Genomic DNA, 20,954 nt, shown 5'->3' with positions numbered 1-20,954 from the left:
TCTTTTTTTTTTTTTTTTTTAAAGATTATTTATTTATTTATATGACAGACAGAGATCACAAGTAGGCAGAGAAGCAGGCAGAGAGAGAGGAGGAAGCAGGCTCCCTGCTGACCAGAGAGCCCAATGCGAGGCTTGATTCCGGAACCCTGGGATCATGACCTGAGCTAAAGGCAGAGGCTTTAACCCACTGAACCACCCAGCCGCCCCCTCATGTATCTTTTACTACAGTTTAGAAAGCCCCACACGTGAATCATTAGAGAAGTTTTATTCATAATAGCCACATACTGGAAACAACCCAGATTTATTTATCCAGTGTATGGTTCTATTCATACCATGGTATGCTGCTCAGCAATGAAGAGAACAAGCTACCAGTACATGCAAACAGCCTGGATGAATCTCCAGAGAATTATGCTGAGTGGAAAAGCCAATCCCAAAAGGTCATACGTATACTGTGTGATTCCACGTACACTGTTATTGAGATGACAGAATTACAGAAATGGAGAGCAGGCTCGCGGTTGTGAGGAGTTAAGGAAGAAGGGGGCTGAGAGGAAAGTGGGCGTGGCTATAGGCAGATAACAGGAAGGCTTTCCTGGGCTGTGTTCTGACTCATCTTCACCACCCTGGCTGTGATACTGTACTATAATATTACAAAATGTCACCACTGGGGGGAACTGGGTAAAGGGTACATGGGATTTTTGTATTATCTCTTATAAGTGCATTTGAATTTATAATTTCTGAGAGTCAAAAGTTTAATTAAAATAAAAAAGCACTTCTAAGATGACTTTTCATAGCCTATAGAATTCAATCAAAATCTTTGACATGTCACATCAGGCCCTTCGAGAGATGACCCGAGATGACTTCTCCTGCTAAGCCCTAACTCATCATTTCAGCTTCAGAAAAATGAAATTAGTTGTCCTCTCATGCAATTTCACTCCTCCATGCCTTTGTACATGTGGTTCCCTCTGCCTGAAATGTTCTCTCTCTCTGTTGATATCCAAGCCAACCCATTCATCTCTTAAAACTCTGTAATAGACCACCTTTTCTGTAAAGCCTAGCCTGACCCCTGGAACAAAATTACCATTCCCTGCTTTGTTTAGCTGTATTATAAATAAGCTCTTTAAAAAAACAATTTTTTAAAGATTTTCTTTATTTATTTGACAGATAGAGATCACAAGTAGGCAGAGAGGCAGGCAGAGAGAGAGGGGGAAGCAGGCTCCCCGCTGAGCAGAGAGCCCGATGCGGGGCTCGATCCCAGGATCCTGAGATTATGACCTGAGCCGAAGGCAGAGGCTTAACCCACTGAGCCACCCTGGTGCCCCATAAATAAGCTCTTTAATGACTGTCTCCCCACTAGATTTTTGAGTACCTTGAAAACAGAAACTGTGTCTTGCCAGTTAGTACACAGTAAGTGTTCAATAGATGTTTGTTCAATTGGGTTGAAAGCAGAGTGACTAGAACTGTTCCAGATCTGTAGCAATTTCAAACAAGGGGATAAAACCACTTATCACTGGGACAGTTCTTAGAGATTCATACTCAATTACCTGACTAGAAGAGAAGTCAGATGCATTTTAACTTATGGGACTTCCATGATCTTCCAGTCTCAACTTCCCGTGATGCGCTCTTTTCAACAACTAAGGAGGCCTACTGTGGCCAACCACTATGACCTGTCCCTCTCCCCCAGCTCCCCATAGGCAGGTAGACTAAGGATATGAGTGGTTCCTGGCCTTGGCTAAGCCTTGGATTGAAGCCCAGGGTGGACACATTTCGTTTTGTAGGCTGTAAGATGTGCGACTATAGAGGTCATCATCCTGCCGTTATGAAGTCCTGGGGAAATTCTCTTGTTTAGAGCTGCAGTTCTTGGAACTTATGAAAGAATTGCCTAGTTTCCAGGCCAGTAAATTTTGTGAAGCCAGGTTCCCAGTCCCATTGGGCAACATTGGAAGAGAGGTCAAGGTGTGAATCCACTTGTGTGAGAAACTGAAGAAAACCCATGCATGATACAATTGATGCTCAAGGAAGGAAGAAAACACTGAGAAGTTTACTGAAGTTTCTTAATGTGGTTTCTACAGCCTCAGAAGCAGTTATCTTAGAAGCATATGAAAAAATTAATTTTGAATGAACATTTTGGGTACACGAGTATAAAAATGAGTAAGTCACAGTTCTTTCCCTAAAGGAGCTTATCATCAACAAATGATCTATTGTCTTTATTTTGTTACCAGGAATGGCTAGTTTGGGCCAGAATGTGAAAGAACTCTTCTCTGTGACTAATACATTACCCCAAAGTCTCTGTTTTTCTGGAACTCTTGATTAAAACACCAAATCTCCAAGCAATTACTTTCAAACACTTTATTTTTGATCACAGTACACATACCATTTCAACATGTCTAGGATGAATGTGGCACATTCTTCCAAGTGCTCAGAGCACTTTCATACATACTATATCACTGAATTCATTCCTACCAAGTTTTTATAATGAGGTTAAAAATCCGTGCTGGAACCTCCCAGAGGAATACTAGGCAGATTTACAAATGAATCATCCAGCAGATGGTAAAACTTGGATTTTTGCATGCTTTGCAGACATTAGCATATTTCAAGGTAGTTATGCATTGAAAAATTTTCACTTAATTATGGGGGTGGTGGTGTCTGAATTAGTGAACGTCTAAATTATGGCAAACTTAAAAAAGTGCGGTCTTTTAACTCTCAAGTACCTAACCTACACTGACCATTAACAAAGTCTTTGTCAAGTAGATTTCACTCTCAATAGATAAACTTCTCTTTTAATTAGTGTACTAAATGAATGCTGTCAGGGTTCTTGAAAACAGCCTCCTGTTAATCTTGTCTACATCATTACTCTGCTGAACAGACTCATTCTTCTGACGTATGACAAAGAGTAATTGAGACTCTTCCTCTTGGAATTGATGGTCTCACTATATAGTGATCTACTTCACCATATGAATTTCTAAGTAGACTTTGAAAATTATGTGGGAGCTTTGCCCATCAATTGGGTAAAGACAGATGCAAGGCTTTACTCTGAAGCAAGTTGGGCACAATTTTTTGTGCTCACTCTTTTGGCTTGGGTTATGCATTGCTTATTATGATACTGTTTGGATAGAAATGTCAGTCTTACTCTCAGTTCTTTCTGCTGAATTTATTTGGAAACCCAAGGAGACAGTGACTAAAACCCAGAGTGACCTACATTCGTTGCCTTTTGGAAAACAATAATCTCTGTATGAGCCTTTTTGTATTCCTGATTGACCAAAGTAGGGTTAAGTCCAAAATAAAAGTCTAGCCAAATATGAAGAACTAGGGAAGTGAAACACCGTCATAAAGACGTTAGGAAGAAGTAACCTTCTGAAAAATGATTTAATGTAGAAGCCAAAAGGAAACATGTAAATGCTACTTCGCATTCTCCATAAGAAGTAGGAAGACATAGCCCTTCAAAGATAGGAACAGAAAGCCATAAGAAAAGAAGCAGGTTGATTTTGAGTAAAGATGAAAAGAAAGTAAATATGCAAGCTAGGAACTAAAATTCACATTGAAATATAGAAATGACACTGAAAAAATTTAATTAAGGATTGGAAGACAAACTTGAGAAACAGTGTTTACACTATAGATGAAAATGATGAGCAATTGAAAATGAGACAAGATAATAGGAGGTCAGAGAAGAACCAACACATGTAAATGAATCATCGATGTTCTGAGACTAAAGCTAAACAAAATAATTGGAACAGAAGTAGTAATCAAAGATAAAGTTGAAGGCAACTTCCCTGAGTGGAAGAAAGGGCTCAAGTTTCCATGTTGAAAAGTCTCATTGTATTCCAGAAAAATAAATTTTTTTTTTAAAGATTTTATTTATTTATTTGACAGAGAGAGATCACAAGTAGGCAGAGAAAGAGAAGCAGGAAGAGAGAGAGAGAGGAGGAAGCACACTCCTTGCAGAGCAGAGAGCCCGATGCGGGACTTGATCCCAGAACCCTGAGATCATGACCTGAGCTGAAAGCAGCGGCTTAACCCACTGAGCCACCCAGGCGCCCAGCCAGAAAAATAAATTTAAAAATCAGTAAAAACAACTCACAATTCTAGATATGCTAGCAAAATATTTGGAATACGAAGGTGAAAAAAAAATGTTTGCAAGAAAGAAAAACTATCAGACTTGGCTCCTAATTCTCTTCTATAGTGCATAAACAGCAGAAGATAATTAAGAAATATGTTGAGTTTAATCTAAATTCAGTGAATCTGTACTTAAGTTGTTGCTCATGTGTATCTACATCATTAACCATTCATTCTGGGAAAGAATTATTTGAGGGTATACTTCAAGCAATTGAAACATGAACAAAATAGGACTGACTGTCCCATGCAACGTAATTCTGGAGCACTTGAAATGTGGCTAGTGTTATTGTTGTTGTTGTTGTTTTTTTCCTAGGATTTTATTTATTTATTTGACAGAGAGAGAGGTCACAAGTAAGCAGAGAGGCAGGCAGAGAGAAAAGGAAGCAGGCTCCCCGCTGAGCAGAGAGCCCGATGTGGGGTTCTATCCCAGGACCCTGGGAACATGACCCGAGCTGAAGGCAGAGGCCTCAACCCACTGAGCCACCCAGGCACCCTGAAATGTGGCTAGTGTTAACTGAGATAGGATGTAAGTGTAAAATATCCACTGGACTTTGGGGAAAAAAAAAAGAATAATACAAAACTTCATTAATATTTTTATGTTGATTACATGTTAAAATGAAAATATTTTGGATTTATTGACTTAAAGAAAATGTGGGGTGTGTATATCTTTTCAAATTATTGTCATCATTTTCTTCAGACAAATGCCTAGAAGTGAAATTGCTGGATTATATGATAGTTGTATTTTTTTATATTTTGAGGAACCTCCATACTGTGCAAACTGTGCATTGGGAATGCACCAATGTATATTCCCACCAACAGTGCAAAGGGTTCTCTTTTCTCCACATCCTTGCCAACACTTGTTATCTCTTACCTTTTTGACAGTGACATGTGGGAAGCGATATCTCATTGCGGTTTTCATTTCCATTTCATTGATAATTAGTGATGTTGAGCATCTTTGCATGTAGCTGTAGACCATTTGCAAGTCTTCTTTTTAACTAATTTAAATTTAAATTGCTACATAGACTAATGACTACCTTATTGGATAGCACAGCCCTTGGAAGTAATCAGAGAATAAAACAAATAAATACTCAAACTCTTAACTGTATAGATGAAGAGTAAAATAGAAAATGCATAGAAATCAATGCTAAGGAATTTGAATATCTCTAAAGAATGTCAGTTTTTAAAGGAAAATACTCCAAAAGAAATAGATATATGGAATTCAGCAATAGCATGTGATGACATTGAAAAAATTGTGAAATAATTACTTTGCTAAAAATACTTTGGATCTCAAGAGTTTTATAGGCAATTATATTCAAATATCAGGGAATAGGTTATTCCTGTGATGACAGCTACACAGAAGAAGAAAGTAAAGGCTAATCTTTATGAAGATAATTGCAAAAAGCTTAAAATAGAATTCTAGCAATGCAAACGTATAAATATACAACATGACCAAATAGAATTTATTTGAGTACTGCAAGGTGGCTTTACAATTATCAAGTGTTTTAATGTATAATCTAGATGTCGTACAGACATGGTCTTTCAGACATTTAAGCTCCATCCCACAACAGTTTTAATTACTAAAATTCAATCAATGAATTTTTCAGGGGTTCTCCAGGTTTCTTCTCCTTACTTGTCAGCATCATTTTCTGGGTCTGTTGAATTTTTTGGTACACTTTGTGTTTTGTAGATGTTGATTTACTTTTTTTTTTTTCCCCCGGACAATAAACTAAAGGTGAGACACAGCCTAGTCTTCATGATTTTCAAATCGTCTCCCCAATATCACTTTCATACAGCAACAAGTGGGTAAAACTGTTTTACTGTTTTGGAGAGATGGTTATGTTGCACTTCCACCCAGCATTAAACTTAAATGTGGATATCAGATTTAGATGTTTTTTGGGGGGTTCTGCCGTTAATGCGTCAGCTATGGTTCCAGCTTGGAGCCGTCCTGCTGGAAAGTTTCTGTTGTAGCCTTATTATAAATTTCCCTTCAGTAATTGACTTTGTGAACATCCATCCCCCCAAAATAAAAATAAATCAGTGATGATGGCTTTATCATCCATTGAGATGATTGTGTACTGTTCCCCTCCCTCCCCCCTTCTTTTCCTTCTTTTCTGTTCTTTTTTCTTCTTCTCTTTCCTTCTTATCTGTTCTCTTCTACTCACCTCTAAATTCTCTTTGTTTTATAGGCAAAATAGGGTAACTCTTTCTTTGTTATCTCTTTTCAATTCATACCTTTAGGGCTTTTCACCTACTCTGCCCCCAACCCCTTGTTTTATGAAATTATTTTTCCAACAAAGTTCCTCAGAGGAAATTTGATTCCATCTGGAAAATAAGTTTGTTTGTTTTTGTATTTTGCTATCAATACAACACATCAGTAGGTCAAACAGAAAGGGAGAGAGAGAGAGAGAGAGAGAGAAAGAGGAAGGAAGGGAGGGGAAATAATATATGATCACCTCAATAGATGAGAAAGCCATTATCACTGATTTATTTTATTTTATTTTTTGGCATAGACATTCAAAACTCAATTATAAAAGGGAAATTTATAATAAGACTGCAACAGAAAATTTTATAGACATTTCATAAATGGAAAATTAAGTGAAGCTAGCAGAATCATAAGATTGCTTGCTATTGCCAGGATGGTTCAAAATTCTTCTGAAAGTTTTAGCTGATGCAGTAAGACACAAAACGGAAATAAGAGGCATAACGATGAAAAAGAAGGGAACACGATTGTAGATGGTATATGTGCTTAGGAAAACAAAAGCAATGAAGCCAAGAAATCCTTAGAAAGAGTGAGAGTTTAGTAAGGAGAGACATTGTTAAGTAAATACAATAAATAAATAGCTGTCTTATATCCCAGCAAAAACAATTAAGAAAGTGTAATCTAAAAATGTACTCTCTGGACAGGAGTGGGCAACCATATACACTGTCCACAAAAACAAAGAAAACTAAACCAAAACAAAACAACTACTATGAATTTCCAGAATCAAGGAAAACTAAAATTTTTAGTTTAGTTGGAAATAAAACGGAAATAAAAACCTTGAGTACGTGCCAACCTTGTTGGCAGTTGACTGGAACCTGATACAAGCTCTCTTAAGCTCAGGTAGGGTGTGTTGGAAGGATACTGTAGTAGTTCACAAACCTATGAGGAGCTGTGAAGGCTGCTGATAGGAGGGATTATAACCAGGGACGTGCCCCTCTCAGGATTCTTTTTTCCGGATTTCCTTAGTGTAGTAGCTTCATTTTCTTAGGCTTATTTAGTTATTGGGATGTGGTGGCTTGCACTAGCAACCTACTAAGAAAGAAAAGGTACTTCCTTTTAGTTTCAGGGTGGAAAATACCAGGGAAGAGCTGTGATTATCCAGGCTTGGGTCGTATACCCACTCCCTGACTAATCACTGAAGCCAGTAGAGTAACATAGGCAAAAGCCCGTAAGAGTCATATGGAATGAGTAATGTGGGAGGGAATAGTCTCAAAATAAAATGAGAGGGGCTGTTACAGTAAGGGAGGAAAATGTACTTGGGTAAATAAATACAACAGGTATTCCATACAGAAAGGACTACTCATCTACCTGGATGAGAGCATGCTATATTTTTAAGATGATTATTCTTTTCCTTGAGTAATTAATTATACTATTCTTAAGTACTGCCTCAGTATATGCTCAGAAGGGAGAGTTCTCTTTAGAAATTGACAATGTGATTTTAACTGAAGTTTTCTTAGAGACATAAGCAATTAAGAATAGCCAAAAAAGAGAAAGGAGGCGGTCTTGCACTATTAGATATTAATAGATACTGTGAAGTTATACCAAGTAAAGTAATGTGATCCACTCATTAAAAAAACAGGTTAATCTAATGGTATAACTCAGAAATAAACCCTAACATATTTAAGAATTTAGAATATGTCATTACAAGTGAAGTTGTATTCTTACATTTTGCTAGAAGAGAATTTCTCACCCTGGTGTGTATGATATTAGAAATAGAGTTAAATTTAAAAACCTTTAAAATTGTAGGAGAAAAAAAATCTCTGAAATGTTTTCAAAATCAAGAGTTAGTATGTTAAAAGTAACAGAACAGTGCCTATGTGACTGATTTAAAGATATTCAAGTCCATTGATACCTTATTTTTTGCACTGTCATTGTTTTTAGTGAGCATAAAACTTCTCATCTGGGTTTCATTAAGTTCATTCCTGACCTTTGTGCTCCAGCCCCAGTTTTCCTACCCAGTGGGAATTTCAGGACCCGTATCCTCTCAGAGGGAAAGGATACCTACGAAACCGTGTCACAGATATTTTGAGAATCATTGATGGTTTCTAAGAAATTTTTTTCACCTTTTTGGAGATTTAGCTCTCTTTCCTCTGTGCTTTTGCAGGACTCTAATTTCTCAGCCTTTTGCCAGCATAATCTTTGTGTATTTTTTTTTTTTTTAATCAGGAACTGAGTTGATAAGTCACTTGTCAGATTTAAATAGGATTACCGACCACATCACCTTGGGCTCCTCCAGCAAGCACTTCATCAGACTGCCACCATTAGACACACTTCAGAATGAATCTGTAGCTATTTCTGATTTAGATCCTTCTCATCTCATTTTCTTGCTTTCTTAAGAAGTCTCTTCTCAACCCAATTAAACTCAACTTGCATTATTCATCTCCCCCTGCAGCCCAAACTTCCTTCTTTAAAGGAAGCTGCACATGGCTTCATGGAAGAGACTAAGCAACCTCAAGGCTCTCCCCAGCTGCAGATAGAGTGTATCTTATTTCTTTCGTAAAAGAATGTTTGTTTCATAATAGCAAAACTGGATTCTTCTGCTTGATCTACATTATGCATCTGTTTATTTGCTCATAAATAAAGTAAAAACAATGTGGTAGATCACCTGGAGCCCTGGATTAGGAGAAGGAGAATTTTGGGTCAAAGGAGCAATCTGCTGTTTTCTAACTCCGTGGTCTAGGTTATATGGTCTCTTGGAGTCTTAATGTCCTAGTGTTCAATAATATTTCAGTAATATTTACTTCCAAGGGTTGATTTGATGACTGAATAAGGTAACACAGGTGAAGCCCTCTTTACAATGTCTAGCACATAGCAACTGCTGAACAGTGTTTGTTACATCTTGTTCTCTTGATAATCTCCATGGTACAGATGCTGCCACCAGAGTTTATGAGTCTGGAAGATTTATAATCAATCTATAGTTTTCCTGGGGTACACAAAAAGTTGTCTCTGTAAGGAGAAGGGAGAGGATTTATCGCAGAGACAGAGGGGAAATAACAGAAAAGGAGAATGTAATAAGCTTCAAATGAGAGTCAGGAACAAGTCAAGGGAGACAGGAAAGCTGGGATGGGGAGGGGAGGGGAGCAGGCAGGAGCAGGTGACGTGGAGCGGGCTGAATGGAGTTGCTCATCTCCTGCACCTGAGCCACATTATTTTTGGTACCCCGAAGGCTTAGTGTATCTATGATTTCCCTCATGGGGTTTTTGATATTATTGAGAGAGACCTGTGTGACTCTTATCTGTTTCCATATTTTTGCTTCTATTTAGTCAGGAACATTTCATGCCTTCAAAATCAGCTTAAAATAAATCAGAGCAGGGGAATTTTTATTTTTCATCTTGTCAGAGCAGACCATTCCAGTGCCCCTCGAGGGTGCTCTGCCCATATTTGTGGAGACTCAGAGGAAGAGTTCTTTCCTGCTCTCAGAGTTCAACTCCAAAAGGCCCACATCATATTGCCTTGGGAAGAACCATGGCAAGGGTCTGTTGTGATCCTTCTAAGGCAGGAAAAAGTAGCAGCTGGGATTCTGATTGTATTTTCTAGGATACAAAAACTGTGTGGGAACTCTATGCTTTGTGTACCTCTTGAACCCAGCTTCACATCCTCTTGGCCCACTTTTTAAGCTCTAGCTGTACTATTTTCTCTTTATTTATGTCCTGGGGATTCTCTGATGATGTGGGAATTGTCCCACAGTCATGCATAGTCGACCCAGAAAGCCTAGGGAATTAATATCCTGTGGTGTTTTGCTTGTCCCTGGGAATAGAGCTTGCATATAAATGTTCCTTCTTCCTTTCCTCAGGAGGGTAATTCTGAGCATCACTCACAGGTCTTCTGAAGATTTGACAGCTAGAGTACAAGGGGTAGGAGGGAGGAGTTAGTATTATTTTATTATTAAAGGTACTAACACTATACATGAAGTGGTATGGTGGTATTTGGAAGTGGACTTGGATTAACTGTAAATGTATGTTGTGAATCTAGGGAGACCACCAAAAAATAAAAATAAAAATAAGAAAAGAACTATAACCATTATGCTAAGGAGAAAATGGAATCATGTAAGATGCTCAATTAAAATGACACAAGGCAGAAAAACCATGAAAGTAAAAAAATAGGAACAACAACAAAAAAGCAACAGATAAAAAGCAGTAATGAAGATGGCAGATATTAATCCAATTATGTCAATACTCATTTGAATGTCAAGGGTCTGAATGCATGAGTTAAAAGACAGAGATTGTCAGAGTAGATCAGAAAATAAGAACCAACTATAATTGCCTATAAAAAACCCACTTTAAATATAAAAATATCTCCAAAGTCAAAGGAAAGAAAAGCGAAAATGAGGCAGCCCACAGAATGGTAGAAGATATTCGCAAATGACACTACAAACAAAGCACTGATATCCAAGATCTATAAAGAAGTCCTCAAACTCAACACTCAAAAAACAGAGAATCATGTCAAAAAATGGCCAGAAGACACGAACAGACACTACTCCAAAGAAGACATACAAATAGCTAACAGACACATGAAAAAATGTTCATCATCATTAGCCATCAGGGAAATTCAAATCGAAACCAGATTGAGATACCACCTTATACCAGTTAGAATGGCCAAAATGAACAGAACAGGAAACAATAAGTGTTGGCAAGGATGTAGAGAAAGGGGAACCCTCTTACAGTGTTGGTGGGAATGCAAGTTGGTACAGCTACTTTGGAAAACAGTGTGGAAAATCCTTAAGAAATTAAAAATAGAGCTGCGCTATGATCCTGGAATTGCATGACTGGGTATTTACCCCAAAGATGCAGATGTAGTGAAAAGAAGGGCCATATGTACCCTAATGTTCATAGCAGCAATGGCCGCAATCACCAAACTGTGGAAAGAGCCAAGATGCCCTTCAACAGATGAATGGATAAAGAAGGTATGGTTCGTATATACAGTGGAATATTACATAGCCATCAGAAAGGATGAATACCCAACTTTGCATCGGCATGGATGGGACTGGAGGAGATTATGCTGAGTGAAATAAGTAAAGCAAGAAAGTCAATTATCATATGGTTTCACTTGCTTGTTGAGCATAAGGAATAACATGGAGGACATTAAGAGAAAGAAAGGGAACATGAATTGGGGTAAATTGGAGGGGGAGATGAAGCATGAAAGACTGGACTCTGAGGAAAAAACTGAGGGTTTTGGAGGGTAGGAGGGTGAGCCTGGTAGTTGGTATTAAGGAGGGCATGTATTGCATGGAGCACTGAGTGTGATGCCTAAACAATCTTGGAACACTGAAAAAATAAAATAAAATTTAAAAATATAAAAACTCATATAGATTAAAAGTAAATTGGTGGAGAAGAATATGCAGTAGTAATAACTATATTAATTTCAAACAGAGCAGACTTCAAACAAGGAAAACTATCAGGGATAAAAGGGAATTGCTAATGATAGAGGGGTTAATTCTCCAAGAAGACCTAACAGTCCTTAATGTGTATGTGCCTAACAACAGAGTGTCAAACTATGTGAGGCAAAAACTCATAGAATTGCATAAAGAAATAGGAGGTGAATTCACTATCATAGATGCAGACTTCAACACCCTTCTCTCAGAAATGGACAGATTCAACAGACAGAAAATCACCAAGAATGTAGTTGGACTCACCACACCATCAATTTGGTGGAACTGAAAATCTGTCTCTAAATCAGGGGCATTTATCTTCTTTTTGTATTGAGTTATGGAAACCTCCCTTCACAAACAAACACAAAGATTTATTTATCAAAAAGTTGCTATAAATACAAATCAGGTCTTTTTACACTCTGAAGTTTTCATCACAGATCAATTTTAATAGGAATAGTTATAAATGGATAGTTCTTCAGATGCTAATTAGGAAAAAAAGGTGGAAATATTTTTTCTGACGTTATCATCATAAATCTTTAGAAGAACTTCCCTATCTCTGGGATTAAATAGTGAGAGGGAATATACCATAAAGTTATATATAGCAAGGGGTATGGGATTCCTTATGTGCACAAAGAGTGACCTGTATACTGAATATATACTAACTCTTGTATATATATATAGCACTCTTTATGTAGAAAGATGCTGTTTTAATGAATGAAATAAAATTTATTTAAAAAGAGAAAGAAGGGCGCCTGGGTGGCTCAGTGGGTTGAGCCGCTGCCTTCGGCTCGGGTCATGATCTCAGGGTCCTGGGATCGAGTCCCGCATCGGGCTCTCTGCTCAGCAGGGAGCCTGCTTCCCTCTCTCTCTCTCTCTCTGCCTGCCTCTCCATCTACTTGTGATTTCTCTCTGTCAAATAAATAAATAAAATCTTAAAAAAAAAAAAAATTTAAAAAGAGAAAGAAGCCTGCACCATCAATCAGCTGGATATAATCAATATCTGTAGTCTGTTTCCTCCAACAACAGTGGGATACACCACATTCTGGGTCATAAAACACATCTTAACAAAAATTAAAAAGAATAGAAATCATGCAGTGTCTACTCTTAGACCACAGTGGAATTGAACCAGAGACCAAGAACAGTCTCCATTTGAGACTCCTAATGGAGAAAGAGCTTAGGTCCCATGACCCTTCTGATTCACTCACTGAGAAAATGGTGAAAAAGCTATTATGAATTTGTTAGTGCTTATACGTGAATTTGTAATTTATTAATCACATCTATATATACTTAAAAATTAGTCATAAATATGTGTAAGACTTTACTTCATCTACAGATAAGACGGATTCATGGGCCCTTTCATATTACCATGCTATTCCTCAAAAATTCACTGCTTTGTAGCATGCCAGCCTCCTTTTTCAAACACAGATAGAGCCTTAGTTCTTTTTTGTCTAAAGAAGACTTTATAAATGACTAGCATTTTATTCAAGGTACTTTACAACTTGTCCAACCAGCCTTTGACCTTTTCTCTGGCCACTGTCTCACTGTCCTCTCTCACTTTGCTCCAGCCTTTACAAGCTACTTTGTTATCCTCTGAGCCTTTGCACATACTATTTGCACTGGGAATGTTCTGTTCTCTGTTTTTTCACCTACTGAAGATCTGTTTCTGCTTTAGATTCATATCATATGTGACGTTCTGTGTGTAGCTTTCCCCTGAGCCCTGAAGCAGAGTGGGTGAGCCCTCCCCTGTCTCCTAGAGCACTTCATTTGCCCTTAGTTATGGTGCATTGTGATTGCTTATGGGTTCATCTTTCTATTTCTGTGGGCTGGAATGGGACCTGGCATATTGAGGGAATTAAATATGTCTATATTGAATGAATAAATAAAAGAATGAAGGGAAATGGGCAGGGAGTTTATTGTAAGGTCTTCATTTAGATCAAATTTAAGAAAACAGGCTGCCTCTGTTGTTCTTCCTACTAGAACCAGACCTTAGTTAACATAGAACAGACCTTTATTGACATAGAACCAGACCTTCATTAATAGGACCAGATCTTATTAGGATATCTGTTTAAGACTTTAGAAATGCTGCACTGCATTTCAGGACTTGGAGGCATCTGTTGCCTGGCACTAGTATGGTTTAATTTTCTCTTGATTAATACAAAGGCAGTTTGGATGTGGGATATCCCAAGGGGAGCAGTCATAGCCATGGTCCTTGACAGAGTTGTTTGCTGACCCATATGTGTCCTTAGTGAAGGTTCAGAGATCTTTGTGAGATACTCCCCTTTGGGTATAAAGTTCTTTTGACCTTAGTGACAAAGCTGTCTTTCAAGTGATTTCTTTTGTTGTAGGCTGCTGGTAGCTGGTTAGGGTCCTGTCTGCCCACATATTACATACATATGCATTAACTGGGAGTGGTTGTTACCTCTCTGTGCACACCCCCTCAAACCCTATAAAGAGCCTTTATGTGAGTTAGAAAAAGGTTCTTCTCCCTTTGCACCAGTGAGGTAGAAAAAGCCAACCCCTTCTGGATGGACACAACTCCATGGGTGCGTGTCTTGACAACCCATTGGTATCTTTATGCAAGGATAAAAGCTTTCTTTCCTTTGGGAAGAGGATAAGAAGCACGAGCCAATGGTAATTGGATAATAGCAATAGTAGTACTCTCAGGCTCCACTTAAAATTTTTTTTTTTTTTTTGCTTATAGACTTCTTTACAATAGCTACTTTTATAGTATTTATTTGTATTTTTATAATAACTTTATTTTTATATTTATTTTTATATTTATATATTTTAAATATTTAATTTATATTAAATAAATAAAATTTATTTTTATTTTTTATAGATTTTATTTATTTATGAGAGAGAGAGAGGGAGCACAAACAAGCAGAGCAACAGGCAGAGGGAGAGGGAGAAGCAGACTTTCCGCTGAGCAGGGAGTCCAATGTGGGGCTCAATCCCACGCCCTTGGGATCATGACCTGAACTGACAGCAGACTCATTGAGTGAACCACCCAGGCGCCCCAAATAACTTTTTATTTTAGAAAAGCTTTAGGTTTGCAGAAAATTTGCAAAGGTAGGATTGAGAGTTCCCAGATACCTCATTCCCATTTCCCCTATTACTTATCTCATATTAATAGGTAATTTGTCATAATTAATGAACTAATAATGATGAATTATTATTAACTAAAGTATCTACTTCATTCATATTTCCTTAGTTTTTTTTTTTTGTAAGATTTTATTTATTTATTTATTTGACAGAGATCACAAGTAGGCAGAGAGGCAGGCAGAGAGAGGAGGAAGCAGGCTCCCTGCTGAGCAGAGAGCCCGATGCGGGACTTACTCCCAGGACCCTGAGATCATGACCTGAGCTGAAGGCAGAGGCTTAACCTGCTGAGCCAGCCAGGCACCCCAGATTTCCTTAGTTTTTACCTAATGTCCTTTTACATTTCACGATCCCATCAGGACACCACATTTCATTTAGTCATCATGTCTTCTTGGACTCCTCTGGACTGTGATAGTTTCTCAAACTTTCATTGTTCTTTGATAACCTCAACAGTTTTGAGGAGTATTGGTCAGGTGTTCACAGAGAATGTCCTTCATTTGGGGTTTGTCTGATGTTTTCCCCTTGAGTAGACTGGGTATTTGGATAGATTTTTATTATTTAGGTATGGTAGGGCCAACAGATTCAGAGATGACTGCCATTGAAAAGATAGTTTTGTGATACTTGCAGATCCCCAAAGAGAGGGTACATGTCTCACCATGGAGGCCATGCAGAGGGGCCCTGAGAAAAGTTATAAGGCAGAGCTGGGGTGGAGGAAACTCTGGGCAAGTAACTTTATTGTGGCTTCTGTAGGGAGTAATGGGCAAGGCAGGGTAAGCATGCTTAGGACTGGCTAATTTGAATAATTTCAGTGGGCTGTAGAGCATAGGAGCTGTCCCTAGTTGCTCTGGGGTGAGTGGGGCAAGTAAATGGTGGCTCAATGTGCAAAAGCTCAGTAAGGGAGCTTTTGGGAGTAAGGGAGTATTGTGGGGGTAGACTCTGGTTTGGTTGGTTTGTATTTGAAAAGCAAGGTGACTCAGATGCATTATTGAGTTGTCCAGAGCAAGGCATGTCTGGGATATGCACATAGGACTGATGTTAAAACATCAGGTTGACAGAAGCTAGGAATATGCTTAATACACTGGGCCTATATGTTTTGGGAAGAAAGACCATAGAGGTGATGTTCCAGTCTCATCACATCCTATCAAGGGTATATGATTTCGGTGTAACTTGTCCCTGTCAATGTTGCCCTTGATTGCCTGGCTGATTAGGCCCTATTTTGTGACACTATTACCACTTCATGTTTGCCTTTAATGTTCATCTCATATATTTGAAGTGTTTGTTGGGTAGAACATCAGTAAACATGCAGTGTAATTTCCTTGGGTCTTGATCTTCTAGAAGACTTAAACTGCCTAGAGTGAGCTCTGGGTTTTAGAGGTGGGCCCCTGTTTGAAGTGGGTGTCTCTACAGAATGGAGTCTTGAAGCTTGGCCCTTGCACATGCTGATTTTGTAAGGGACACTTGTGTCTGAACAGCCTTACTCTTCTCTAAAATGGTAATCTTTGTATACTTCCAATTGTTCAATAAATATATATGTAAATGTCTACAGCTCTACCACGAGTTGGAGTTGATCGCTCCTGAAATGAGACAAGATTGATATCCTTAATACTTAGCTATGGGTCAAAATATTCAGGATGTTAGCTTATTTTCTGCATTTAAATTCAAAACTTCCTAGTAGCTCCATAGGTTGCCTGACCAGTATCTTTTGGAGCCCTCAGATGATGGTGGAGATCATGAGAAATATGTTTCCCTGCTTTGCTTTTGAAAATCCTGAGTTTAGCAAGAAAGGACATGTTGTTGGTTGGTAATTGACGGCACACTTTTCTCCCCTCATAACTCAGGGTCTAAGTCGCAGAACTGTCTGTGGAACTCCCTCATCGATGGGCTCACAGGGAATGCCAAGGAAAAGCCACGGCCAACGATTGTCCATGACCCCCGACCACCAGAAGAGATCCTAGCTGATGAATTGCCTCAGCTCGATAGCCCAGAAGCCTTGGTGAAGACATCCTTCAGGTTTGGTGGCTTGCAGTCAATTTGTTCCTTCTTATTTGCCGCAGAGTTATTTCAATCCAGTTGGGTGCGTCGTTAGCGTGGCCAGCAAATTACCTCATTTCTCTGCACTGAGTAAATTAGAATTGATGAAGGAGTGTTGGAATTAATGCTAGCTGGACTTCTGGCTGGATTTCCTGAATGTAGTGAAGATGCTATCAGTAGTTAAGTTGCTGTCAGTATTTAATTGGTATTGGCATTTAAATGCTGAGGCAAAGGATTTACTGATGTTGGCAATTTGAATTGGATTAATGAGTCTTTTGCTTCAAAGGAGGATGACGGATGGAGATAAGTGCACAGAGAAGCATATGTGGGAATGAATTCAGCGCCATGCGTTTACATTCTATGGCTGGGGGAGGGTTTCTAGTCGTAAGACACATCAGAGCTGCTGCTTCCTGAAATGATCTGCAGAGGCTGCTGACTCTGTTCTTGTTCATCTTTAACGTAGGGACCTCTTACATTTTCTTCCTATACTGGACTCTACTTCCTCATGACTCTGGCATTTACCTTTCCACCATGTCAAAGAAAAATCAATCTGAGTATGGGATGTGGTGGATAAAAGTAATTTCTTCCCCTGAATGGGTCTTTGAAGTCCACTTTTGAAATACACAGCAGGGCTGGTATCGGAAATTAAGGTTGATTTTTTTTTTTTTTTTTTTTGGCAGCCTGCAATACACAGCAGGGCTGGTATCAGAAATTAAGGTTGATTTTTTTTTTTGGCAGCCTGCCTTCCTCCCGTCTTTCCTCCTTGTTACCCTAGTTTTATGTCTTTCACTTTTATTTCCATTATAGAAGGCTTTCCTACTCTTCCCATGGCTAGCAGAACATAGAAACCTTACTTTTTCTCCTCCCATAAACAACTCAGACAACTCTTGGCATCCATGAAAAATGTACTCTCTCTGGCATCCAGGTGATGTGTGTAATCGCTCAGTAAAAGCCATTTCATTGTGCGAAGCTTCTTAGTGTAGACTGAATTATAGATGAGCTCTGAAAAGCAGGGATGAATAGGTATTCGGATTTCTTTATGTAATGTGACTGATGCAGTGGTGGGGCAAGAATTGCAAAGCAAATGCTTTTCTTTTTCTTACTAAAGGTTTGGTTACTGCATTGTGAGGTTTTACATAAAATAAAACCCACTCAGGTAGAGAGAAGTAACTTCCATGAACCTGTGACTCTTGGCACATGACTGTGTGGGAGAGGGAAGGGCGAAAGGCTTTCTTGGGCTGTGTATTCTCCTTTTGGAGTGTCTCTGGTGGAGTTCACCCCTTCACCTGGGGTCTTTTATAGCAGCTCCTTCCAGCCCAGAACAGGTTCATTGTCCTCTTCAATGAACAGCTAAGGAGGCATTCTCATGAAAAGAACATCTCATTTGCTTGCCAATTCTATTACCAGCATCTCTTCTCGTGGCCTTCAGTGCTCTTTAATAGAGAAAATGTATTGATGGCCATGAACTTCATTTGATCTGCTGGTTGTGTTATGTATCAATGTCTGGGTCCCAGAAAAAAGATTCAGTTATGTTAGTTAAGGTTGGGACTAAGACTTGGTGCAGTATGAAAAATGTGGCAAGTGTAAATATACCAAGCCTTCAGCAATTGAAGCTAGAAATCCGTTGGCATTTGTTATTCATTTATTTGTCTCCTTAATACAGCTGTGTGTTTTTCTGGCACCATCCTTTCTGCTGAAGAAGGTAAGTTTTTCCATGGCAATGTTAGAGGGTAAATATCCTCTATGTCATTTTCCTTAACTGTGGTGGTCACATCAGTTGTGGCATTTGTTGTACATAAATTATCATAAGCAAAGTACTGACATTGGGAACAGTTTATTTATCAAGAAATATATTAGATCAGAATCAATGTTACCCATGTAATAGTGCTGCTTGTTTTCTATGTGCTTCATGGATTGCAAAGAAATGAGTCGTCACTGGATTTTAAATAAGGCTGATAAGAATGTATCACTTATGTGTTCTCTCTTGCCTCCCCACTCCCCCATTTCACATTTCACTTGAGTGAAAAAAACAAGAGACTTGCTGACTTCCTAATGCCAGTGACTCTGGGAAATCTAGGACGAATGGTTTGTTATACCTGCACATTTTTAAATTTCAAGAGTGCGTCAGTGATCAGTGCTCTTGGTCCCTGAGATAACTCCTTTTACTAAGCAGTACAGTCTTACCTCTACTGAGGTTGAAATGTTGGGCTCTTCTTTCTGACTCTGAAAAGTCAGAGCTGCTCAACCCCTGTAAGTGTGTGTGTGTGTGTGTGTGTGTGTGTGTGTGTGTGTGCGCGCACACATTTATGCACACCTGTATACACAGTTAAGGCATCTGGGCATGTGATTGTTAATATCCCGTCTTTCTCAATTATGGAGGGTCTTCTTTGCTGAAGAGGAGCCCATCGTTCTCATCAATTTGCATTGTCTGTCCTCATAGCTACTCTGTAAGATTGTTACCACTGAGCAACATAGTGGCAACTTTGCATACTCCCTTCTCTTTCTCCTTGTTTCCACTTGGGGAGCCATTAGGAATCCTGGGTCATGAAATAGGGTCATCACCTTTTATTATCAAATAAGATCTAAACTGCAGTGACAGTAAGCCTAATGTGCCAGATTATCAGGAAGTCTAGTCTTTTCTTGGGGGTTTGTCTCCCTAACTGTATCCAGGGACTCCAGACTTTCTGACATTGGTTACAGACTCAGCGCTTAGCCTGCTCTGCCTCCTGTCACCAGCCAGGGCAATGGGGTCTCATACTGAGGGTGGACTTTGGACCTCAGTGAAGTTCTAAGTCTGTGTCCAGTCCAGATCTCTTCTTTCTTGTGATGCCTCCGCCAGCTGGCTTCTGTTATCTTTTCCTGACTCCTGATCTCAGCACCATCACAGTTTCTCAGACATATGCTAATGATATTGATCCTTAGAAGGAAGGGGTCAGTTGTTTTATATCACTTTCCCTAGAAATCTTTTCTAGCTCTCTGCAAGTATTACATACAAGCCACTCCCAGGACAAAGGAATGCATACTTATATTTATGTTTATATAATATTTCCATTCAAGTAATTCCTTCTCGATCAACGAGACAGCCTGCCCTAAAGATAGATTCTATTCACTATTTCCAAAGATAGGAAGTGTTTATAAATTTAAAAATGGTAGGTGTTTTTAAAAAAAGCTTCAAGAGTTTGTATGTTTCAGTGTCCCCCCCCCCCCCAGGCTCCGTATTGCAACAACAATAATGGTAGACTTCTTATATTGCCAGGCATGACCCTAACAACCTAAAGATGATGCCCATTTTAGAAATGGAAAAATTGGCCCAGAAAAGTAGAGCCCATAGTTCTGATTGAATTCAAGCACAAGCTAATAAGTTGCTTGCTAATTGCCAGTCATCAATGAAGCAGAATCAAGGCATAGCTTGGGTAGGCTTTAGGCTTTAGGTCTTACTTAGGCTTTAGCAGCCCCTGGAATCCCATCCCAAATAAACGTATCATCTATAAACTCACATAAAAGGCACGCCTGTAGGGGGGCCTGGCTGGCTCAGTCAGAAGAGCATGCAGCTCTTGACCCCATGTTGTTCGTACAGGTGACTTAAAAAATAAGTATATAAACTTCTTAAAAAAAAAAAAAGATTGTCATGCAAACATGGCTTCAGGACACTCCTAACCAAACAGCCACTGGCGGCCAACACTCTGTTTATGTCAGTTAGCAATAATGCAAGGGGGTGTAGCAGAAACTGAGAACTTGACACACAGATTTAAAATAACGATTTTAGAAAATGAGAGGCACCGCCTCAATCCCCCAAGGCTTGTAAGTCAACAGTTGAGGTGTGTGCAAATGCCATCTCAGTTCTGAATGCGTTCCCTGGCACGCTCCCTGCCAGTCCTCCTCTTTGCTGGGCAGCGGTGGGGAGGCAAAGGTCCCATGTCTCAGGGCAGACAGTTCAGCAGAGTCTTGAGAGGAAGACCAGTGCATGAAGGGAAGGGACTCCTCATTTCAGTCCAGGTTCAAATCCCAGCCAGTAACCTTGGCAGCTAACAGTTTTGTGTGGTCATACTATGGACTTTAGTCTTTAGTCCTCATGAAAGGGATATT

At 39.1% G+C, this 20,954-nt stretch overlaps 1 protein-coding gene across 7 annotated transcripts in view; it reads left to right on the top strand.

The window, feature by feature from the left end:
• Positions 1 to 20,954, top strand: part of PDE1C (phosphodiesterase 1C) — a 523,080-nt gene that overhangs the window by 103,545 nt on the left and 398,581 nt on the right. For all 7 annotated transcript variants that reach the window (XM_059171502.1, XM_059171503.1, XM_059171511.1 and 4 more), the window contains exon 3: positions 16,676 to 16,847. In XM_059171502.1, coding sequence (XP_059027485.1) covers positions 16,676 to 16,847 — 172 coding nt within the window. The remainder of the gene's footprint in view (positions 1 to 16,675; positions 16,848 to 20,954) is intronic.

Source organism: Mustela lutreola, chromosome 4 (genome assembly GCF_030435805.1).
Source record: "Mustela lutreola isolate mMusLut2 chromosome 4, mMusLut2.pri, whole genome shotgun sequence".
In the NCBI taxonomy this organism is placed as follows: Eukaryota; Metazoa; Chordata; class Mammalia; order Carnivora; family Mustelidae; genus Mustela; species Mustela lutreola.
This window is presented reverse-complemented; position numbering and strand designations above follow the sequence as displayed.